General features: G+C 40.3%; 1 protein-coding gene across 1 annotated transcript in view; it reads left to right on the top strand.

The window, feature by feature from the left end:
* Window positions 1–18728, top strand: part of DNAH17 (dynein axonemal heavy chain 17) — a 111822-nt gene that overhangs the window by 19507 nt on the left and 73587 nt on the right. Inside the window, exons 19-36 of the mRNA XM_060759821.2 lie at window positions 1581–1835; window positions 2252–2421; window positions 3049–3271; window positions 3647–3763; window positions 4793–4879; window positions 5310–5462; window positions 7235–7483; window positions 8044–8166; window positions 8501–8848; window positions 8942–9033; window positions 10174–10300; window positions 11323–11475; window positions 12252–12377; window positions 12596–12703; window positions 14138–14269; window positions 15276–15436; window positions 15533–15689; window positions 18032–18136. Coding sequence (XP_060615804.2) covers window positions 1581–1835; window positions 2252–2421; window positions 3049–3271; window positions 3647–3763; window positions 4793–4879; window positions 5310–5462; window positions 7235–7483; window positions 8044–8166; window positions 8501–8848; window positions 8942–9033; window positions 10174–10300; window positions 11323–11475; window positions 12252–12377; window positions 12596–12703; window positions 14138–14269; window positions 15276–15436; window positions 15533–15689; window positions 18032–18136 — 2886 coding nt within the window. The remainder of the gene's footprint in view (window positions 1–1580; window positions 1836–2251; window positions 2422–3048; window positions 3272–3646; window positions 3764–4792; window positions 4880–5309; window positions 5463–7234; window positions 7484–8043; window positions 8167–8500; window positions 8849–8941; window positions 9034–10173; window positions 10301–11322; window positions 11476–12251; window positions 12378–12595; window positions 12704–14137; window positions 14270–15275; window positions 15437–15532; window positions 15690–18031; window positions 18137–18728) is intronic.

The raw sequence follows: 18728 nt of genomic DNA, 5'->3' as shown, positions 1-18728 counted from the left end.
TGAACCAAACTTGACACAGAGTTCTCCCAATACCAACAGAAAATACTGGAAGGGTTTGGTGGGCAGTGTCCTTTGGTTTTAGAGTTGTAGTTCACCTACATCCAGAGATCACTGTAGACTCAAACAATGATGGATCTGGACCAAACTTGGCACTGATGCTCAATATGCCCAAATGTGAACACTGGTGGCGTTTGGGGGTTGTATTTGCTGGGATTTATAGTTCACCTGCAATCAAAGAGCATTCTAAACTCCACCAATGATGGAATTGAACCAGTCTTGGTACACAGAACTCCCATGAACAACAGAAAATACTGGAAGGGTTTGGTGGGCATTGACATTGAGTTTTGGAGTTGTAGTTCACTTGCCTCCATAAATCACTGTGAACTCGATGATAGATCTGGACCAAACTTGGCACGAATATTCCATATGCCCAAATGTGAACACTGGTGGAGTATGGGGGAAATAGAATCTTGACATTTGCGAGTTGTAGTTGCTGGGATTTGTAGTTCACCTACAATCACATAGCATTCTGAACCCCATCAACAATAGAATTGGGCCAAACCTTTTCAGAGCAGCGCTGCGGGGACTCCAGGAGCTGCTGTTGGTCCAGATAAGCACACACCCACAGCTTGTTCTCCCGGCGTGGCTGGGAGTGCAGTGGGAGGCGCCTCGTGGCCACAGAGAGCGCAGCAGAGCAGATGCCATTGCTCTGCAACAGAAAATCCCTGATAGCAAGGAAGGTGTCCGCAAATGGTGGAGGTGGCGCCGGGTGGGCGTGGCCAAGCGATGCTGGCTTCCCTGGCCCAGAAGCTGCTTCCCTTCCACTCCCAGCCGCTCTGCTTCGCTCTCTGTTCTCCGCGGGAGAGCCGAGAGCGCTTCTCCCTCCACAGGCTTCTCCCTCCCGTGTGGAGGGAGAAGCCTGTGGAGGGAGAAGCGCAGCAGAGCAGATGCCATTGGCGGCGGTGAGGGGCTTTGTGCGAGGCCAGGACAGGCCGCGCGAGCCGGATAAATGCCCTTGGCGGGCCGCATGTGGCCCGTGGGCCGTAGTTTGGGGACCCCTGGTCTAGATCATTAGAGCTAGAATCCTTTTAAAAATAAAAAGCTCAGTTCCAGGATGCTAAGCAGGTCACTGGTTTTTTGTGCTTGGAGAGTTGTGAAGTTTGTTTTCAGCTATGCCAACATACAGATTGCCCTACAATGTACAGGAAGAATTAGTTCCAATAATGTTTATGAGATATGAGTTGTTGATGTATATTATAACATGAATAATGTAGTTTAACATCTGCTGAAAATAAGGACAAAACACAAGAATGTGAAAAGAGATTTTTTTTTATTCAAATCAAAGACCAATGCAATACAGTATCAATTTTGCCATAATGACTAACCATAAGCCTGTGAGAAGCAAGTTGAAAAGCAAATTTTGGAGACTATAGCTCTCAGAATTCCAAGCAGTATCACTAGTGTTTAGCATAATGGTAGAAGAACTCTGGGAGCGGTAGTCCAAAATGTAATGTTCCCAAACTCAAGTTTATTCTGCTTATTCATTTCCCCAATGGAAATAATATTCCTCATCTTTGCAGTCTGACCTAGAAGATACAGGAGAATTGATGGAGATGCGAGAGGAGGTAGCACACATTGTGATGAATGCCATGAAGCAGGGTGAAGACTATGAAGATTCCTTTGAGAAATATGCATATCTTTGGATGGATGATCCGAATGAATTCATGCAGCGCTTCCTCACCTTTGGTCGGGCACTAACTCCTGAAGAGCTGGAGTCTCATGCAGAGGAGTATTTGCCTCATGTTGCACCCACCCTAGAACAGTTTCAGCTACAGGTGAGACATGATGTGTAGATGTGGTTGTATATCTGATCTGTATCAATTCCAGTCCTTCAAGGCCCTGTTCCCAGTGTGGCTGAACTATGACTGGCTTTCTGTAGTCCACAGCACAGATACCTAATCCATATCTGTAACCCCTCAAAACTCATGAGCTTGATAACTTGTTATCATGGAATGAATTCCATATGTATTAAAGTAATTTTTAATCTTGTATTACAAAAGAAGTTGTTGTTGTTGTTGCTTCTTAATTCCAATTGTGATATTATATACTTTAAGGTTTGGAGGAGAGTAATTACAGTATAAGTAACTAGTTATTTGCAATTGATTAATTCTGATTTCTGATGGACATGTAGAAATACTTCTTTGCTAGTTTACCCTGTCCTATTGTGCCATGGTTTTTTGTGCCTCTGTAGATTGACACTTATGAGAAGCTCTATGAGGAAGTTTCTAAGTTTGATAACAGCAAAGTGTTCAATGGTTGGTTGCAAAGTGATTGCCGTCCCTTCAAGCAGGCATTACTAAATACCATCAAGCGTTGGAGCCTAATGTTTAAGCAGCACCTTATTGACCATGTCACTACCAGGTAAGATAGGCGGTTTCCAACATATGTTATAATGCTACAGTGGTGATCAGTTATAATCACTAGATACAAAGCATATATCTATATCTATATATCACATCAGTACTCATTGTCAGGTCTCAAAAGGCATAAGAGTATAACATAACAAGACTTATCTTTTCACTAAGTGAAGAAATACTTCCTAACAGTTTTGAATTATTCAAAAATCTAGGATTATGAAAAGAAGTGAAACCTCTGAGAGACATAAAATGAAGTGTTATATCATCACAGTTAAAGGATCTTATTTTATCTGGATTTCTGAATTGAAGAATTGATATACTAAACCATTTTCAGCAACTGTTGGCTTTTTCTTATTCTCTCTTCAGCTTGCATTAAGATTCAAGGAGCCTTCTGCAAATTCTGCTCCTCAAAGTTTGTAAGGGAGTCACTCATCTCAAAATAATTGTCACAATTCACAGAAAGTGTGCGCGCGTGTATGTACATACACATACATACACTATATATTCCTTCATAAGTTAGTTAATCTTCAAGAAAACAGAAGATTCGTATTTTATTTTTTATTGCAACACAGAAGCACAGCTACCCTTCTGGAGCTAATGCCCACATTTCTTTCTGTTTTCCTTACTACAGCCTTCAGGGTCTGGCTGCTTTCATGAAAGAAGTCAATGCAGGCTTGACTAAGCCAGTGAAAGAAGGTGACTATGATGGACTTGTAGAAGTGATGGGGCACTTGATGCGGGTCAAAGAGAGACAGGTAGCGACTGACAATATGTTTGAGCCCCTAAAGCAGACTATTGAGTTGCTCAAACTCTATGGGGAAGAAATGCCTGAAGAGATCCATACGCAGTTGCACGTAAGTTACTGGATGTTTTCACTGGAGATATTTGTATATAGGTGATTTTAATTTTAGTTTTTCAAAAGTGGCATCGTTTGTTTCTTTTTGTTTTATTTTGTAGAAGACAAACATTATTAAGGATTCATTTGCTTTTCTAATATGTTCATGTATGCTTGGTGGAGGAACAAGGTACAGCCTTTAAGAAAGTCTCCATCCAGGCATGTATCTGGTCTAAACAATGTGTAGATGACCACAGAACTCTCTCAGGTCATATATGACCTCTTCATCCACTAATGAAGCTTAGGTCTACTTTTGTTGGTTTTATTGAATAACCATCCCTTTCCCAACAGTGCAAACAAAATATTTTGAGAGGTCTCTTCTGCTTGCTTTTAGGAATTGCCAGAGCAATGGAATAACACTAAAAAGCTGTCATTTCAAGTCAAACAGAACGTTGCTCCTCTTCAAGCCAATGAAGTTACAATTATCCGAAAGAAATGCCAGCACTTTGAGGTACCTTTTGTGCTTAACTATTTCCTCTATCCAACTTCCATGCTGAGAGGAAAGAAAATTTTCTAGCAGAGTAATTTGTGTAGCTTTGCCAAACTAAAAAAACCCAGGATTCCATGAGATGTAGCAACAGCAGATAAAGTGGTATCAAGCTGCTTTAGTTGTGTTGTGTGGATTCACTAATAGGACTATGTAACACAATTTTTGCTCTGGGATTGTATATGTCATTTCCTAACTGGTTGTATAATAAAAACATGGAAAAAGTTTATTGAACTGCAAAAACTTTACTTTTGCGGGACATCCTGCAGCACATTTCATTATAGGTTTTTTTCCCCAATGAATATCTCATAGAGTCTCAACCAATTCTACATAGTTTGTGGAAGCCACAGAAACATAATTTCTAGAGTATAACAACAAGTAAGTACCCTTGAGAAACTGTAAGTTGTTTCTGGTCTGAGAGAATTAGCCATCTGTAAGGATGTTGCCCAGGGGATGCCCTGATGTGTTACCATCCTGTTTGAGGCTTCTCTCGTGTCTCTGCATGAGAAGCTGGAGCTGACAAACAGGAGCTCACCCTGCTCACCAGATTTGAACCATTGAGCTTTCGGTCAACAGTCCTGCCAGCTCAAGGGTTTAACTTATTGCATCAGCCAACCCCTTATAAAAGATATGTGCATGTACATAAATTGTAATAATGAAATATTTGGAGTGACAACATATCTCATGAAAACCTTTCATATAGAGATTTCTAAATGTATGATTGGTAAGATAATATAAGTTTCCAAGATTTTTGTCATTTCCCATTACATTCACTCAACATACCTACCCAAAGCAGTTGACAGACATAGTTTAGAAAGCTCTGGTTTAGAGAGCGTTGGACCACAAGGAACCCTTACCATAGTTCCACTTTGTTCATGTTCCCTACAACACCATCCAGAGTTTTCTTGTTTAATTTCCAGAGGTCAGTTCTTGGCTTCCAGATATTATATGGTTTTGCTTAATCAAACTACTCTCTTTTATTTTTCTTCCTAGATGAAACAACATGAATTCAGGGAAAAATTCAGAATGGATGCACCTTTCACTTTTGTTGACCCAGAGCCCTATAAATCCCTAAATAAGGTAATTTGCTTAAGAGATGGAAGTTTTTATTTAGTATGTTGTTGGCTTCTACAAAACAATAAGCATGAGTTTAGTATTGTAGCAAAATAGTTTTTTTAAGTGATTTTCCAGTGCATGGTTGAATGAGGGTATGGTCACAATTAGGGCATGTTCTACCATCCGTGCCTCTGTGCAGCCTTCAGTGGTGTGGAAGCTAATCTGTCTTGCAGGGGAACTGCCAGAGAAGCACGCTTCAACACTCCTCCTCTATTGCTCTTCTGTCTGTATTTGTCCTCTGTCCATTGACATCACCACAAGTTACATTACACTACCAATATATGTTGAGAAAGTATATAGGCAAAGTAGACAATCCACCATCACCGCCAGCGTAACATCTGCATTTAGCTGAGCCAAGAACATTAGCTAATGCCTTTTCATTTTCTGTCTCTAGCAACAAAAGATGATTACTGCTATGGAAAAAGAGATGGCAGCCCTCTCCAAGTCAGCAGGCTTGTTTGAAGTATCTGTTCCAGATTACAAGCAGCTGAAAGCATGCCATAAGGAAGTCCGTTTGCTCAAGGAGCTCTGGGATATGATTGTTTTGGTAAGAAGCGAAACCTGTCATTTATAGGAAAATCTACATAGAGCTGTAGTACTTGTTCCTGAAAGTTGGACTTCTACCACAAAGAGGTGAAAAATATTGAGGTCAGAATCCCAGATTTTGGCATCACATTATGGAATGCAGTTAAAAATAATTCAGTCTTCTAAATCTATTGGTTCAGTAAATCAAAGTGTGAATATTAAGAAACTATTCCCCAATCAACTCCAACAAACCATGATTTTGTTTGGAAGTGTAGCCTGGTTAGAATTCATACTTTGATAAAAGACTATGAATGTTTATTATAGCATAGGAGTGTGCAAACTGTGTTCCTCCAGATGTCTGGGTGACATCTCCCATCATCACTGACCACTAGCTATGTTAGTTGGAGCAGACGGTGCCTGGAGTCTAACTGGACGGCCACAGGATCCCATCCTTGCTTTGTTGGCTGTTGAATGACCTTTGGGATGGGCAATGCAACTGCAAGGGCATGGGATCAGCCCTCAGTGTTGGACAGATGTATTTGAGAGAAATTAGGACAAGTAGACAGAAAAGGGGACTGGGGGAGCTTTGAGCTGGCTAAGCATCTGGGAGCCGTGGTTTCTCTCTAGGAAGCCAATGCTGGATAGCAGATCTCCCACCTTGCTGATTTATGCATGATGAATCCCAACCTCATTCTCTGGATAGCCCGGAGGACCAATCCCCATACAGTTGGTCTTCAAGGCATCCAATCGCAACTAAGGAAACTGTGAAGCAGGACTGTGGATGGTGACAGAATAGGTCAGAAGGCAGAGATTGCCTCAGACAATTTGGTCAAGGTGTGGATTTCATACAGCCAGAATGTGGATTTCATACAGACAGTTGGAACTGTGAGGTTTAAGCTTATAGAGACAGAGTTTTATGTTTGAATAAGAAGGGAGACCACCATGGTTTCAGGGAAGCCTAAATTGGTCACTGGAATTTAACATATTTTCCATTGTGTTCAATAAATTGATTCTTGTTGTTTTAAAGCAGTCTCTAGCTGTCTAGTAAAGATGCATCTATACTGTAGAAATAATGCAGTTCAACATCACTTTAACTGCCATGGCTCAATTATAGAATCCTGGGAGTTGTAGTTTGGTGACATACTAATACTATTTGGGAGAAAAGCTTAAATACTTTGTAAAACTGCAACTCCCGTTTTGCCATAGCATTGAACCATGGCAGTTAAAGTGGTGTCAAACTGCTTTAATCCTACAGTGTAGATGGACCCAACCCTGAACTGGAACCAGACTATGAAAAAACTGAATAAGCTACGCAATAATATAACTGCAAGTCCACACTAAAGGGGACACCCTGAGATCCAACAACCTAATCCAGCAAAGAAATAATTGGAGTAACAAGGGAAAGGTGAATCACAGGATTGCTAGGCATCAGAATTTTATGACCACTATCCTACAACCAAAATGCTATGTGTCACTTCTTTGCATTTCTTGCCTTCAACAGATTTCTAAACCACCTTTCAAGACTTAAAATGTCTGTTAAAGGGATGTACAAAATAATAAAAGAATATAATACTAAAATACAAATATAAAAGTATCTATCTACTTGTCTACACAGATATACACAGAGAGAGAGACTGAGATGTAAAATGAACACCAAAGGATACACAAAACATTAATAAAGGCAGATTAAAATTTCAAAAAAGGTGTTCAAATGTTTTTTAAACTGTTAGCTATAGGGTTACCAAAAGCCAAAGTGAACAGGAAAAGCATATATATGTGTGTATTCTAATTCAGGTTAATGAAAGCATTAATGACTGGAAGACAACCAAATGGAAGGAAATTAATGTTGAGCAGATGGATCTTGACTGCAAGAAATTTGCTAAAGATGTGAGAGCGTTAGACAAGGAAATGAGAGCATGGGATGCTTTTGTGGGACTGGATAACACCGTGAAAAACATGATCACATCCCTCCGAGCTGTGAGTGAGCTCCAGAATCCTGCTATCCGTGACAGACATTGGAAAGAACTCATGGAAGCCACACAGGTATATTATATAGGCTACAAGGAGTGCTTCTATTTATTATTCCTTTAAAAATTCTTGAGGTCCTTTGTATGTAATAAATTTTTCTACTGTATACATATTCCTCATCCAAACCATGTGTGCTCAGACATCTTGGAAAAATAGATCTATGCCAGCTCTCAGCATCACAAGTCCTCTGTATGCTTCCTTGTGTGACCCACCAGCCCAAACTGAGATACAGAATGAAGACAGTATTGGGTTGGCCAGTTTAATCTTCAGTCCTTCTAACACTGTTATTCCATATCTTCATTAACAGAAGCTCATATATGTACACTGGCCTCTGATGAACCAGAGATAACTAAGCTTTATTTCATGTTCCGTTGATCTGTGACAGCTATATAATGGACTTCTAAAAACTGAATTTTATTTCTTGTTCTGTGAGTGTCTCCTTCATGCACATGTGTGCTTCCTGTCTTGTGTGAGGACAAAGGCAACAGGTGTGATAATAGAAAGCAATCTAGATGCTTGATGCCATTTGACAAGGAAAGCGTTGTCTGGCCTAACAGTCTTTCTTTCTGTATTAGGTGAAATTTACCATGTCTGAAGAAACAACACTCGCAGACCTTCTTCAGTTGAATCTTCACAAATTTGAGGATGAAGTTCGCAGCATCGTGGACAAGGCAGTGAAAGAATCAGGAATGGAAAAGGTACTGTTTTTGCCACGTTGCATTTTTTGCTTATCAGTTACTTTTCTATCACATACCGCATTCTCAAGTTGCAACTTTTGTATTTATTTCTCGCAATCCTTAAAAAAATTGCTTCCTATATTGGGAACAAATAATCTCACAGGTACCCCCCCACACACACACACACAATTCACTGACAAAGGCAGGAAACCATACCAGTGGGCTAGCCTGAGAGCCCCCCAAACAGAACGGCAACACTTGCAAAACCAGACAAAACAGATTGGCAGATTCTATACCTAAGGATGATCTGATTTGTGTTCTGCTTCTTCTATGTTGCTCTTTCTTTAATTTCTAGGTGTTGAAAGCTCTTGATAGTACCTGGTCTACCATGCAGTTTGAACATGAGCCCCACCATCGAACTGGAACCATGATGCTGAAGTCTGATGAAGTCCTTGTAGAGACTCTTGAAGAAAACCAGGTGCAGCTCCAGAATTTGATGACTTCTAAATATTTATCTCACTTCCTTCACGAAGTCTCCAGCTGGCAGCAGAAGCTATCCACAGCTGATTCTGTGATATCCATCTGGTTTGAAGTCCAGAGAACCTGGAGCCATCTGGAAAGCATTTTCATTGGGTCCGAAGACATACGGAATCAGCTTCCTGAAGACTCAAGGCGTTTTGATTCTATTGACAAAGAATTTAAGGTGATAATCCCCCTCCCCCACCTTTTTACTGAATTACAACCTGTAGAGAAAATCACCTGAAAGGATGACAAATCCATTTTCTTCTCTTAACAGAAATTAATGGCTGATGCAGTAAAAACTCCCAATGTGGTTGAAGCAACAAATAAACCAGGTCTCTATGACAAGTTGGAGGCCTTGCAGCAAAGGTCAGGAAGATGGCATTTCCTAACCTTAATATTACCGAAGTGTAAAAAGGTGGTTGTTGTTAACTGCTGTTAATTTGACTTCAGCCTATGGCAAACATATGAATATTGTATTTGCTTTCATTTGTAACATACTTGAATCCCCATTTGGGGAAAAGGCAGGCTGTAAATAAATACAGTAGAGTCTCGCTTATCCAACCTTCACTCATCCAACATTTTGTATTATCCAACACAATCTGCCTTCTGCCGGGATGCGCAGCTGTTTCAATACATTGCGATGTTTTGGTGCTAAATTCGTAAATACAGTAATCACTACATAACATTACCACATATTGAACTGCTTTTTCTGTTGATTCGTTGTAAAACATGATGTTTTGGTGCTTAATTTGTAAAATCATAGAGTAATTTGACATTTAATAGGCTTTTCCTTAATCCCTCCTTATTATCCAACATGTTCGCTTATCCAGCATTCTTCCAGCCCATTTATGTTGGATAAGCAAGACTCTACTGTATAGTGATAGTGATTATAATGAAGATGCTTAAGAGGAGGAGGATTAGTAGTAGTAGCAGCAGCAGTAGTAGTGGGGCATTATATTTGCATGGTTATGAGCCTTCTCTGATTATCATAGTAATTTGTGGCAGCTCATTCATACGGGGAAATCATAAATTGATGCTATAAGCTATCCTTAGGATATATCCAGTTAAAGTAATCTAGTCAAAGTAATTAACACAAGTAAAGTATAGTTGTATCTGCCCCTCACCCACCCTATAATTGTTCAGCTGGAGAGCAACACTCTGAACAGGAGAGTCTCTGCTTTATTTGGAGGCTTTGTCTTTTGACTCTCATTCTCCACACGTGGATAACAAAGACAAAGATGTACTATATATTTATAGCAGTACGATTGTGTGGTGGAGGCTCCTTCTTTGGAGGCTTTTAAACAGAGGCTGGATGGCTATCTGTCAGGGGTGCTTTGAATGCAATATTCCTGCTTCTTGGCAGGGAGTTGGATTGGATGGCCCATGAGGTCTCTTCCAACTATGATTCTGTGATTCTATGATTCCCCTTTAATTGTCATAATACTATAGCTTTTCTGAGAACGGGCACTCCACTGTTTCCACTCTCTCCTGCATTTTGCCTTTTAGTTTGGCACTCTGTGAAAAGGCTTTGGCTGAATATCTGGAAACAAAGAGGCTGGCTTTCCCCAGGTTTTACTTTGTGTCCTCTGCTGACCTGCTGGATATTTTGTCCAATGGCAATGACCCAGTCGAGGTAGGTTATGCATGGAAGAAAGAACCTAGGTTACTTTGGCATACTTGTAATAGAAATTGGGCACATGGACTTTAGGCTTTCTTTGGAAAAGAATAACTCAGCTAAGTAGTTTGTCCAAGACAAAAATCTCAGACAAATTGAAAATATAAATATTATATATATGGCATTGATTGGCACTTAAAAAGGGAAACCATAAACAATGGTATAGGGATGGCTAGTCTTCCAGGATGAAAGACTAGGACTTTCCATAACTACAGGAAAGTGTCGGGTGATGAGGCAGGAGATTGGCCCAGGCCTGCCAAACTCCTCTGGACTGATGTCACTTCCTCCCTCCTTCCTTCTCTCTTTCTCTCCATTCTTCAAAACATCAGGTAAATATATGGTACATGTCAATTTTAGTATTTATTTTAAAAATGTATTGTCCCTTTTAAGGTAATTCTTATTCTCATGTAGTGTAGTGCGTAAAGAAAAAATGATATTGTGCCTCATTTCTGACATGATCCTAGAAAATAAACTCAAGTCTTGAGTATAAAACTGCCTGACTCAGGCATGGGAAAACTTCAGCCTTCTGGGTATTTAGAACTTTAATTCCCACAATTCCTAACAGCTGATAAGCTGGTTGGGATTTCTGGGAATTGAAGTCGACAACACTTGGAGGGCTGAAGTTTGCTTGGTTTAACCGAAGCACTAGGTGTATACCAGTGGAGCGTACATATTCTGCCTTTGATGGTTTAAGAAGAAGCGTTAGGGACTTCAGGAATGAGAAATACTTTTCTCTGTCTGAGACTTTCGAATGTCATTGTCAGTTAGAGAAGGCAGTGATGGAAGAGGGGGGCCAACAGTCTGTAATATATAAGAGACATCCTTTCTTATCTAGATAGTTTGGAGATTTCAGTTTGTTCTGTGCCTATTCTCCTCAAACTTCCCTCTATTGTTTGTCTTATTTCATTTACCCCATCTTTATCATCATCTCCATCTTTCTATATATTTTGTGCCTCAACACTCTGTACTTTATCTTGAAGGTGTCCCGCCACTTGGCCAAGTTATTTGACAGTATGGCCAAGCTGAAATTCAAATTAGATGCAAGTGGGCAGCCTCTCAAGATTGGCTTGGGAATGTACAGCAAAGAAGATGAGTATGTTGATTTTGACAAGGAATGTGACCTATCTGGACAGGTTAGTAGGATTCCATTTTAAATTTGACATTGATCCCATGCGTTGATTTGCATGATCACCAAGGGATTGCTAAAACTACCTGTGTTTCCTTATGGCATTGCATCATGTAGCCACTGAGAAGGCCTCTCTCCTCAACCATATTTCAAACAACACTCACCACAGAAACAAATTTCCCTGCTCTTACTCCCAAAAGATTCCAAATATGGCCCAAGCAGACTCCCTTCGAGGGCAGTTTCTGTTCTCTGAGAAGCAGTATATACTGAACACGAATAAATAGAAAAGGGGCGATTTAATGTCATCTGCGTAGGTGAGATGTGAGAAACATGAAGCCCATTTTGGCAGCCCACCATCAGTACCAAAACAGTGCCCACTGTTCCTGCCATAAGCCAGGTCACAAGAATTCATAACAATTTTACTACAGCTTCCATAAATGTATAGGGGACTCTGTTATTTGGTCACAGAGGGCTTTATAACAGCAACTGCAGTGATGAGAGAGGGATGCATTCCAGCAGTGATTGAATCCTATAAAAGCCAGATCTACATTTGTAAGCATTACTAGGTACTGCACCAAATCTTTTTTCAAAAAGTCTAACTCAGCTGAGGACTGATCACTAGAACTGGAGTCTCCAATATAGAAGTGAGGAGAAAGATTCCTGATATCACCATAATATCTACAGTAGAAGATTGTTCTCCAGTCCATACAACCTTTTAATAATAATTGTCCATTTTCAATATTTGATGTAGCATTTCAGCATTTATGGGGAAATTGCTTCTAGGTGGAGATTTGGTTAAACCGATTGCTGGAGAGAATGCAGAGTACGTTACGCAAAGAAATTTCTGAAGCTGTAGTGACTTATGAGGAAAAGCCAAGAGAGCAGTGGCTATTTGATTATCCCGCACAGGTAAGCAGAGAAAAAAAATCGAAATGGAAATTGTATTTTTCTTAGTTTGTCAAGTGTAAACAAAAAGAGGGAGAGGAAAAAGAAGTTTCACTTCTGATAGAGGATCAGAGCCAGAAGCAGCCAAGATAACACATTCCATATTTTTATAGTTCAAACTGCAATGCCTATGGATGGTTTTGGCGTCTGTGTTTCATAGAACTCTTTGGCTGTTCTTTCAGATTGCTTTAACGTGTACGCAAATCTGGTGGACGACAGAAGTTGGCATTGCCTTTTCACGACTGGAAGAAGGCTATGAAAATGCAATAAAAGATTACAATAAGAAACAGGTACACTATTTTCTGTGTTCAAATTTCCGTTCTCTGTTCTACGCAATGTCAGATTATTCAACTGGACAGTTTGTTTCCCCTGGTCAGGGCTTAGGGTTGACTTAACCTGCCATTGAATGTGATTCCACTTTGTGCACAAATAAAAATATGCATGTAAAGGTGTTGCGTGCCTCAAAGTCGTTTCAGACTTATGAAGATCCTAAGATGAATCTGTCATGGGATTTCTTGGTAAGAAAAGTAAGTTCATAGGGGGTTTGCCACATTCCCCTCAGGAGCTCAAAAAGGAGGATGGTTTTCCCAAGGCCACCCAATATTTTATCACATGAAGCTGTTATTCCATGGTAGTTGTGTGAACAGCGATAGTTAATACATACTGCCATAAAAAACCTTGTTATTGCACTTCTTTCTATTCACACAATAGTGGCAATTATCAACCCATGGTCCTACAGTCATATTACCACATGTCCTTATAATCCTACCTTCCCACAATTCCATTGTTAAAATTACACTACGTAACATAATTTTTGTTCCTGGGTTATAAATGTCATTTCCTAATTGGTTCTATCATAAAAATATGGTAAAAGATTATTAAACTGCAAAAACTGTTTTTGCGGGACATCCTGAAGCATATTTTGCTATAGTGTTTCAATGAATATCTCATTGGGTCTCAACCAATTTGAAATAGTTTGTGGCCAACACTAAAATGAAGTTTCTGGAATATAACAACTACTTTCAAAGTAAGTACCACACAATTAAACAGGAAGTAACACTTTCAAACAAGGAACAGATAATTTTTTCAAATGTTATTATTTTTAAATCAAATTCACAGTTTTGGCAGTGGTTGATTTAAAAAACCCAAATTATTGTAAACTAAAAACCAAAAAAATCTCTGGAATAGTTACTGGGAGAGGAAGAGAAGGATTGTGAAAATGGAATGTGATTTTTCCAAGATCACCAAATACTTTTTCACATGAAGCTGTTATTCCATGGTAGTTGTGTGAACAGCTACCATGGACATCGCTTAAGTGCTGACATCCCTTAAGTGCTGCGATGCCAGCACAGAAACAGAACAGCCCTTTTGCACAAGGTAGCTGATGGGGTTTTGCAGGACTGACAACTATTGATGGGTTCTCCATTAGTAATGGGACATGGTAATCATGGGAAGAAGGCAGATTGTCAACACGATGCACATGGCATTGTGCAATTGGGACCATTATCAAAGGTAGCAGTCTTGCATCAATGCCACTTTGCTTCCCTTTTATGATAAAATCCACAGTTGGTTTCCATGGCCAAATATGGATTTGAACTCTGGTCTCCAGAGTCTTAGTCCATTACTCAAAGTGCTACACCACACTCCCCTATATGTAAGCAAATCCCCATATCTCATTGCTAGAAAGATCATTCCTTTCATGTCTTCTTCCTCTCTTTTCCTAGATCAGCCAGTTAAACACATTGATTACATTACTCATTGGAAACTTAACCCCAGGAGACAGAATGAAGATCATGACTATTTGTACCATTGATGTCCATGCTCGAGATGTCATTGCCAAAATGATTGCAGCAAAGGTATCCTATGCCCTCAAGGGTGCCTGACAGTGCATTGTGTTGTATTCATTTTTCATTTTGTCTATGTATATATGTATAGTCCTCGTGGACAACAAGTTAAACATGAGCCAACAATGTGATGTGGCGGCAAAAAAAGCCAATGGGATTTTGGCCTGCATCAATAGGAGCATAGTGTCTAGATCTAAGGAAGTAATGCTACCCCTCTATTCTGCTTTGGTTAGACCACATCTGGAATATTGTGTCCAATTCTGGGCACCACAATTCAAGAGAGATATTGACAAGCTGGAATGTGTCCAGAGGAGGGCAACTAAAATGATCAAGGGTCTGGAGAACAAGCCCTATGAGGAGTGGCTTAGGGAACTGGGCATGTTTAGCCTGAAGAAAAGAAGGCTGAGAGGAGATATGATAGCCATGTATAAATATATGAGAGGAAGCCACAGGGAGGAGGGAGCAAGGTTGTTTTCTGCTTCCTTGGAGACTAGGACGCGGAACAATGGCTTCAAACTACAAGAGAGGAGATTCCATCTGAACATTAGGAAGAATTTCCTGACTGTGAGAGCCGTTCAGCAGTGGAACTCTCTGCCCCGGATTGTGGTGGAGGCTCCTTCTTTGGAAGCTTTTAAGCAGAGGCTGGATGGCCATTTGTCAGGGGTGATTTGAATGCAATATTCCTGCTTCTTGGCAGGGGGTTGGACTGGATGGCCCATGAGGTCTCTTCCAACTCTTTGATTCTATATTTGAAAATGGAATGTGCTAAGAGCAAGAGTGATCTGCCATTCAGTGAGAGATCACTGAATCTTTTTAGAAGTAGTATAATTTTTAAAATGGAAACTCACTTGGTATCTGCTCAGGAATGCAAAAGGTGCAGTGGTACAACAGTAAACATTAACCCATGAATACAGAAACCCTATCTATCTTGGGGGCTCTTAAAGACTAAGGGGAAAGGAGCAATCCCAGGGTGCTTATTCTCCATTGTCAAGAAAATGTTTTTATATTTGGACTCCAGGTGGAAAGCTCCCAGGCCTTTACATGGCAGTCTCAACTTCGGCATCGATGGGATGAGGAAAAGGGGCACTGCTATGCCAACATCTGTGATGCTCAGCTCCAGTATTCCTACGAGTATCTTGGCAACACCCCACGCCTGGTGATCACCCCACTCACAGACCGGTATGAGCTGCTCACCTTGAGACATCCTTCCCCTGGCCCAGGAGCCATTTTTGGGGATTCGGCAGTACTACAGACATCTCTCTGGGTGTTTTGCAGGTGCTATATCACCCTGACGCAGTCTCTCCACTTGATCATGGGAGGTGCTCCCGCAGGCCCTGCTGGCACAGGGAAGACTGAGACCACCAAAGACTTGGGCAGGGCAGTAGGGATCATGGTGTATGTCTTCAACTGTTCAGAGCAAATGGACTACAAGGTAAAGAAGGAAGCTCACACAAAGAAAATGAAGAAGTATACTCTGGCCTGCCTTAAAATGCAGATTAGTAGGTTATTAGCTAATACATTACAGATAGCAGAGAATCAAAATGACCCCCTCCACCCAACTGAATGCCCATACTTTTTCTTACCTAACAAAGCACTATCTTTTAAGTGCCTTAAGTAATAGCTGTTGACTCTCGTCCTTTTTTGCAACCAGCCCCTTTCTTTTCAGCTGAAGCTGCAATTATGCACAATGCTGCCTCCCTTTCTTTCATTCTCATTGATCCATTGTCCTATGTGTGAATATTTCTTCTGTGTGCCAAAACAACATTTCTTCACAGTGGCATAGTTATAGCCAGCTGTGGGAAACGTTGCATAGATAGCACTGCCCACTGTGAGGTTGTCGCCTGTCATCTCCTCTTGCGCAGAACTGTGGGTGAAAGCCCCATCTGCTGGGAAAACAGCTTGGTTGGAAAAAAGCAATTTTCCACAGGGCTCAATTTGACATGCACAGAACTGCACTGAAGCCATCCTCCCAGCTGGCCCTGCAGCCTTTGAAGTCAAGGTCTCTCCACTAGGATAAAAAGCATGCCACATTTGGGGTCTTGAGCCTTTTAACTGAGCTTCATTACATGTTCTGTCTTTTGGAAAGAGATTTAAGAAATATGGGTAATTATAATTTAACAAGCACAGTTTGACAGAACCTTATTTACTGATGTCATTGTAAAATAAAAGTAGACAATTGAAGGGTGGAAAAAATCAAGCAACTTGTAAATGTCTTAACTTTTCCTTCCCCACTGAGTTGGTTACTTGCAGGCGATATTCCATCTCACCACCTTATCACATTGAGAAATTTCCTAGTCGCAGGACACTTCAGCCTCTTTTCAACATGTTCCAGGGTTCAAAAGAGGCAGAAATGTCCTGAAAGGAGAGATCTCCGAACATGGGCCAGCAATCATGTTCAGATCTCAGTCCTCTTATCACACTTTACTCACATGTTTACAACTGAAAAACAGGTGGGATGGGAACCATCAAAAGTTTCCCATCTTGTTTCATTGCTCAACTGACAGCAGTCTGTTGTATCCTATGGCTTTCATGCAGAACCATAGGATCTGACAGAAAGCAATGATTTTAACCTGGATCACTGCCTCTTGTACCCTATGGGATTTGAGACAAAACCATAGGATCCCATGGAAAGATGTTGTTTGAAACTGATGTCTAACTCCTTTAATGTAAGGGATTTTAGGCAGGGCAAGGGATCTCTTGGTTTTTGAATACTGTTGTTTCTCCTGATTTTTTTTTAAAAAGTAATACAGAATGTAAGATGAATGTATTGCCAGCTCTTAATTTTCCACATATGAGTCTGAGGTGGGGGCGGGGTATTCTCTCCCTTAAAGGGATGGTCACCCATGCTTTCCCTTCTCAATGTGATGAGGTGGTTAGCTATATGCACTAGAGCACAGAGGAATAGGAGGGCAGTGGGAGAAGATCAAATCTTGATACCTGATTGAGGGAGAAATGGCCTGAAAAAGTGGTTATGGAGAAAATTGTGTGTGTGTGTTCACCTTCAATTAGCCTCTTGATTTCTGGCAACCCCATGAATTTATTGGTTTTTCTTAAGTATGGAATATTCAGATGTGGTTTTGCCAGTTCCTTCCTCTGAAATATAGCCTCCAGCACCTGGGATTCATTGGTCACTTCCAATCCAAGTACCAACAAGGGCTGACCTTGCTTAATTTCCAAGATCAGATGAGATTAAATACTCCTTTAAGGGTATTTAAATCCCTTTTGGGAAATTGGTGTGCAAGAAAAGGGCCTACCCCTTTGTCTAGTTGCCTCAACTGAAATACTATAAGGCAAACTTTTGTTTGGAAGTAGTAACACCCAGTGGGCAACATCTCTGATTCATTTCAAGAACAGACTACTTTTCCCTATCTTACCTGATTTGTTTGTGAATTGCTTGAAAGTGAAAACATCATGTCAAGAAGCAAAGAGTGCTTTCCAAGGTTTGTGCATACTAGGAAATCGTTAGTTTGAAATCATTGCATGTTCTTTTAGGATATTGGAACTCCATAGGTTACTTGGCACTGTGAAATCCTATGAAACAATATGTTTTAAAAACTTGACGCACCTAATCATGCCCTTATAATAACACGCAGAACATCCAAGAAAATACTAGAGTGCTTTTTCTTTGTGACAATTTCTCTTTCTCACTTTCCCATCCAGTGTGCCATTCTCTGGATCATGTTATTTTTATAGGAAAACAGCATAGAGGATGCTAATTAACTGATGAAATAAGATTCCTCTAAATTGTTACCTACCTACACCTTTCCTTTCTAGTCCTGCGGAAATATCTACAAAGGGCTGTCCCAGACAGGCGCATGGGGATGTTTTGATGAATTCAATCGGATCTCAGTGGAAGTCCTGTCAGTAATTGCTGTACAGGTAAAGAATCTCAATGTGTCCTGCTCTTGTGTATAAATAAAAGGGCATTAATAATGCTCTCAGCTTTATCCGACAGATGGATACACTGTCTGCATTTAAAACAGCATTATAGACCAATCTCTTTCAGTAGGCTTATCCAGATGGTTTTTAAATTGTGGATTTTTAAATCATGGATTTAATATGTATGTATGCTTTTTAAAAAAACTGATGTTATATATTTTTAACAGTTTGTGTATTTTTAAGTGATATTTGTCTCTAACAGTGTTACGTGTCTACTTATTACTGTTTTTTAGTATGATCTTTTCTGTCTCCATAAAAAGGGAGAGGAGGGTAAAAATAATAACACGCACTGTCATCCTTGTGGTCAAATACTTCTCATTTTTTTCTCTTGGACTAAAACAGTACTTGACAAATGAATCAAGTGATCATGTAAGACAATGCTCTCAGAACACTCTAGCTAACAGAAGTGGGTTGCTAATTCATCTTAAAATAGGAATACACTTTGCTTGCAAGAGTGAGGTAAGCCTCCAGAAATTTACCAAAATATTGTGGGAGGCTGCAGATTTGAAGCACCAGAAAAACATTGCCTCTG

The sequence above is a fragment of the Anolis sagrei genome, chromosome 2 (assembly GCF_037176765.1).
Source record: "Anolis sagrei isolate rAnoSag1 chromosome 2, rAnoSag1.mat, whole genome shotgun sequence".
NCBI classification, from domain to species: Eukaryota; Metazoa; Chordata; class Lepidosauria; order Squamata; family Dactyloidae; genus Anolis; species Anolis sagrei.
Note: the sequence above shows the minus strand (reverse complement) of the source record. Positions and strands in the feature narration are given on the sequence as shown.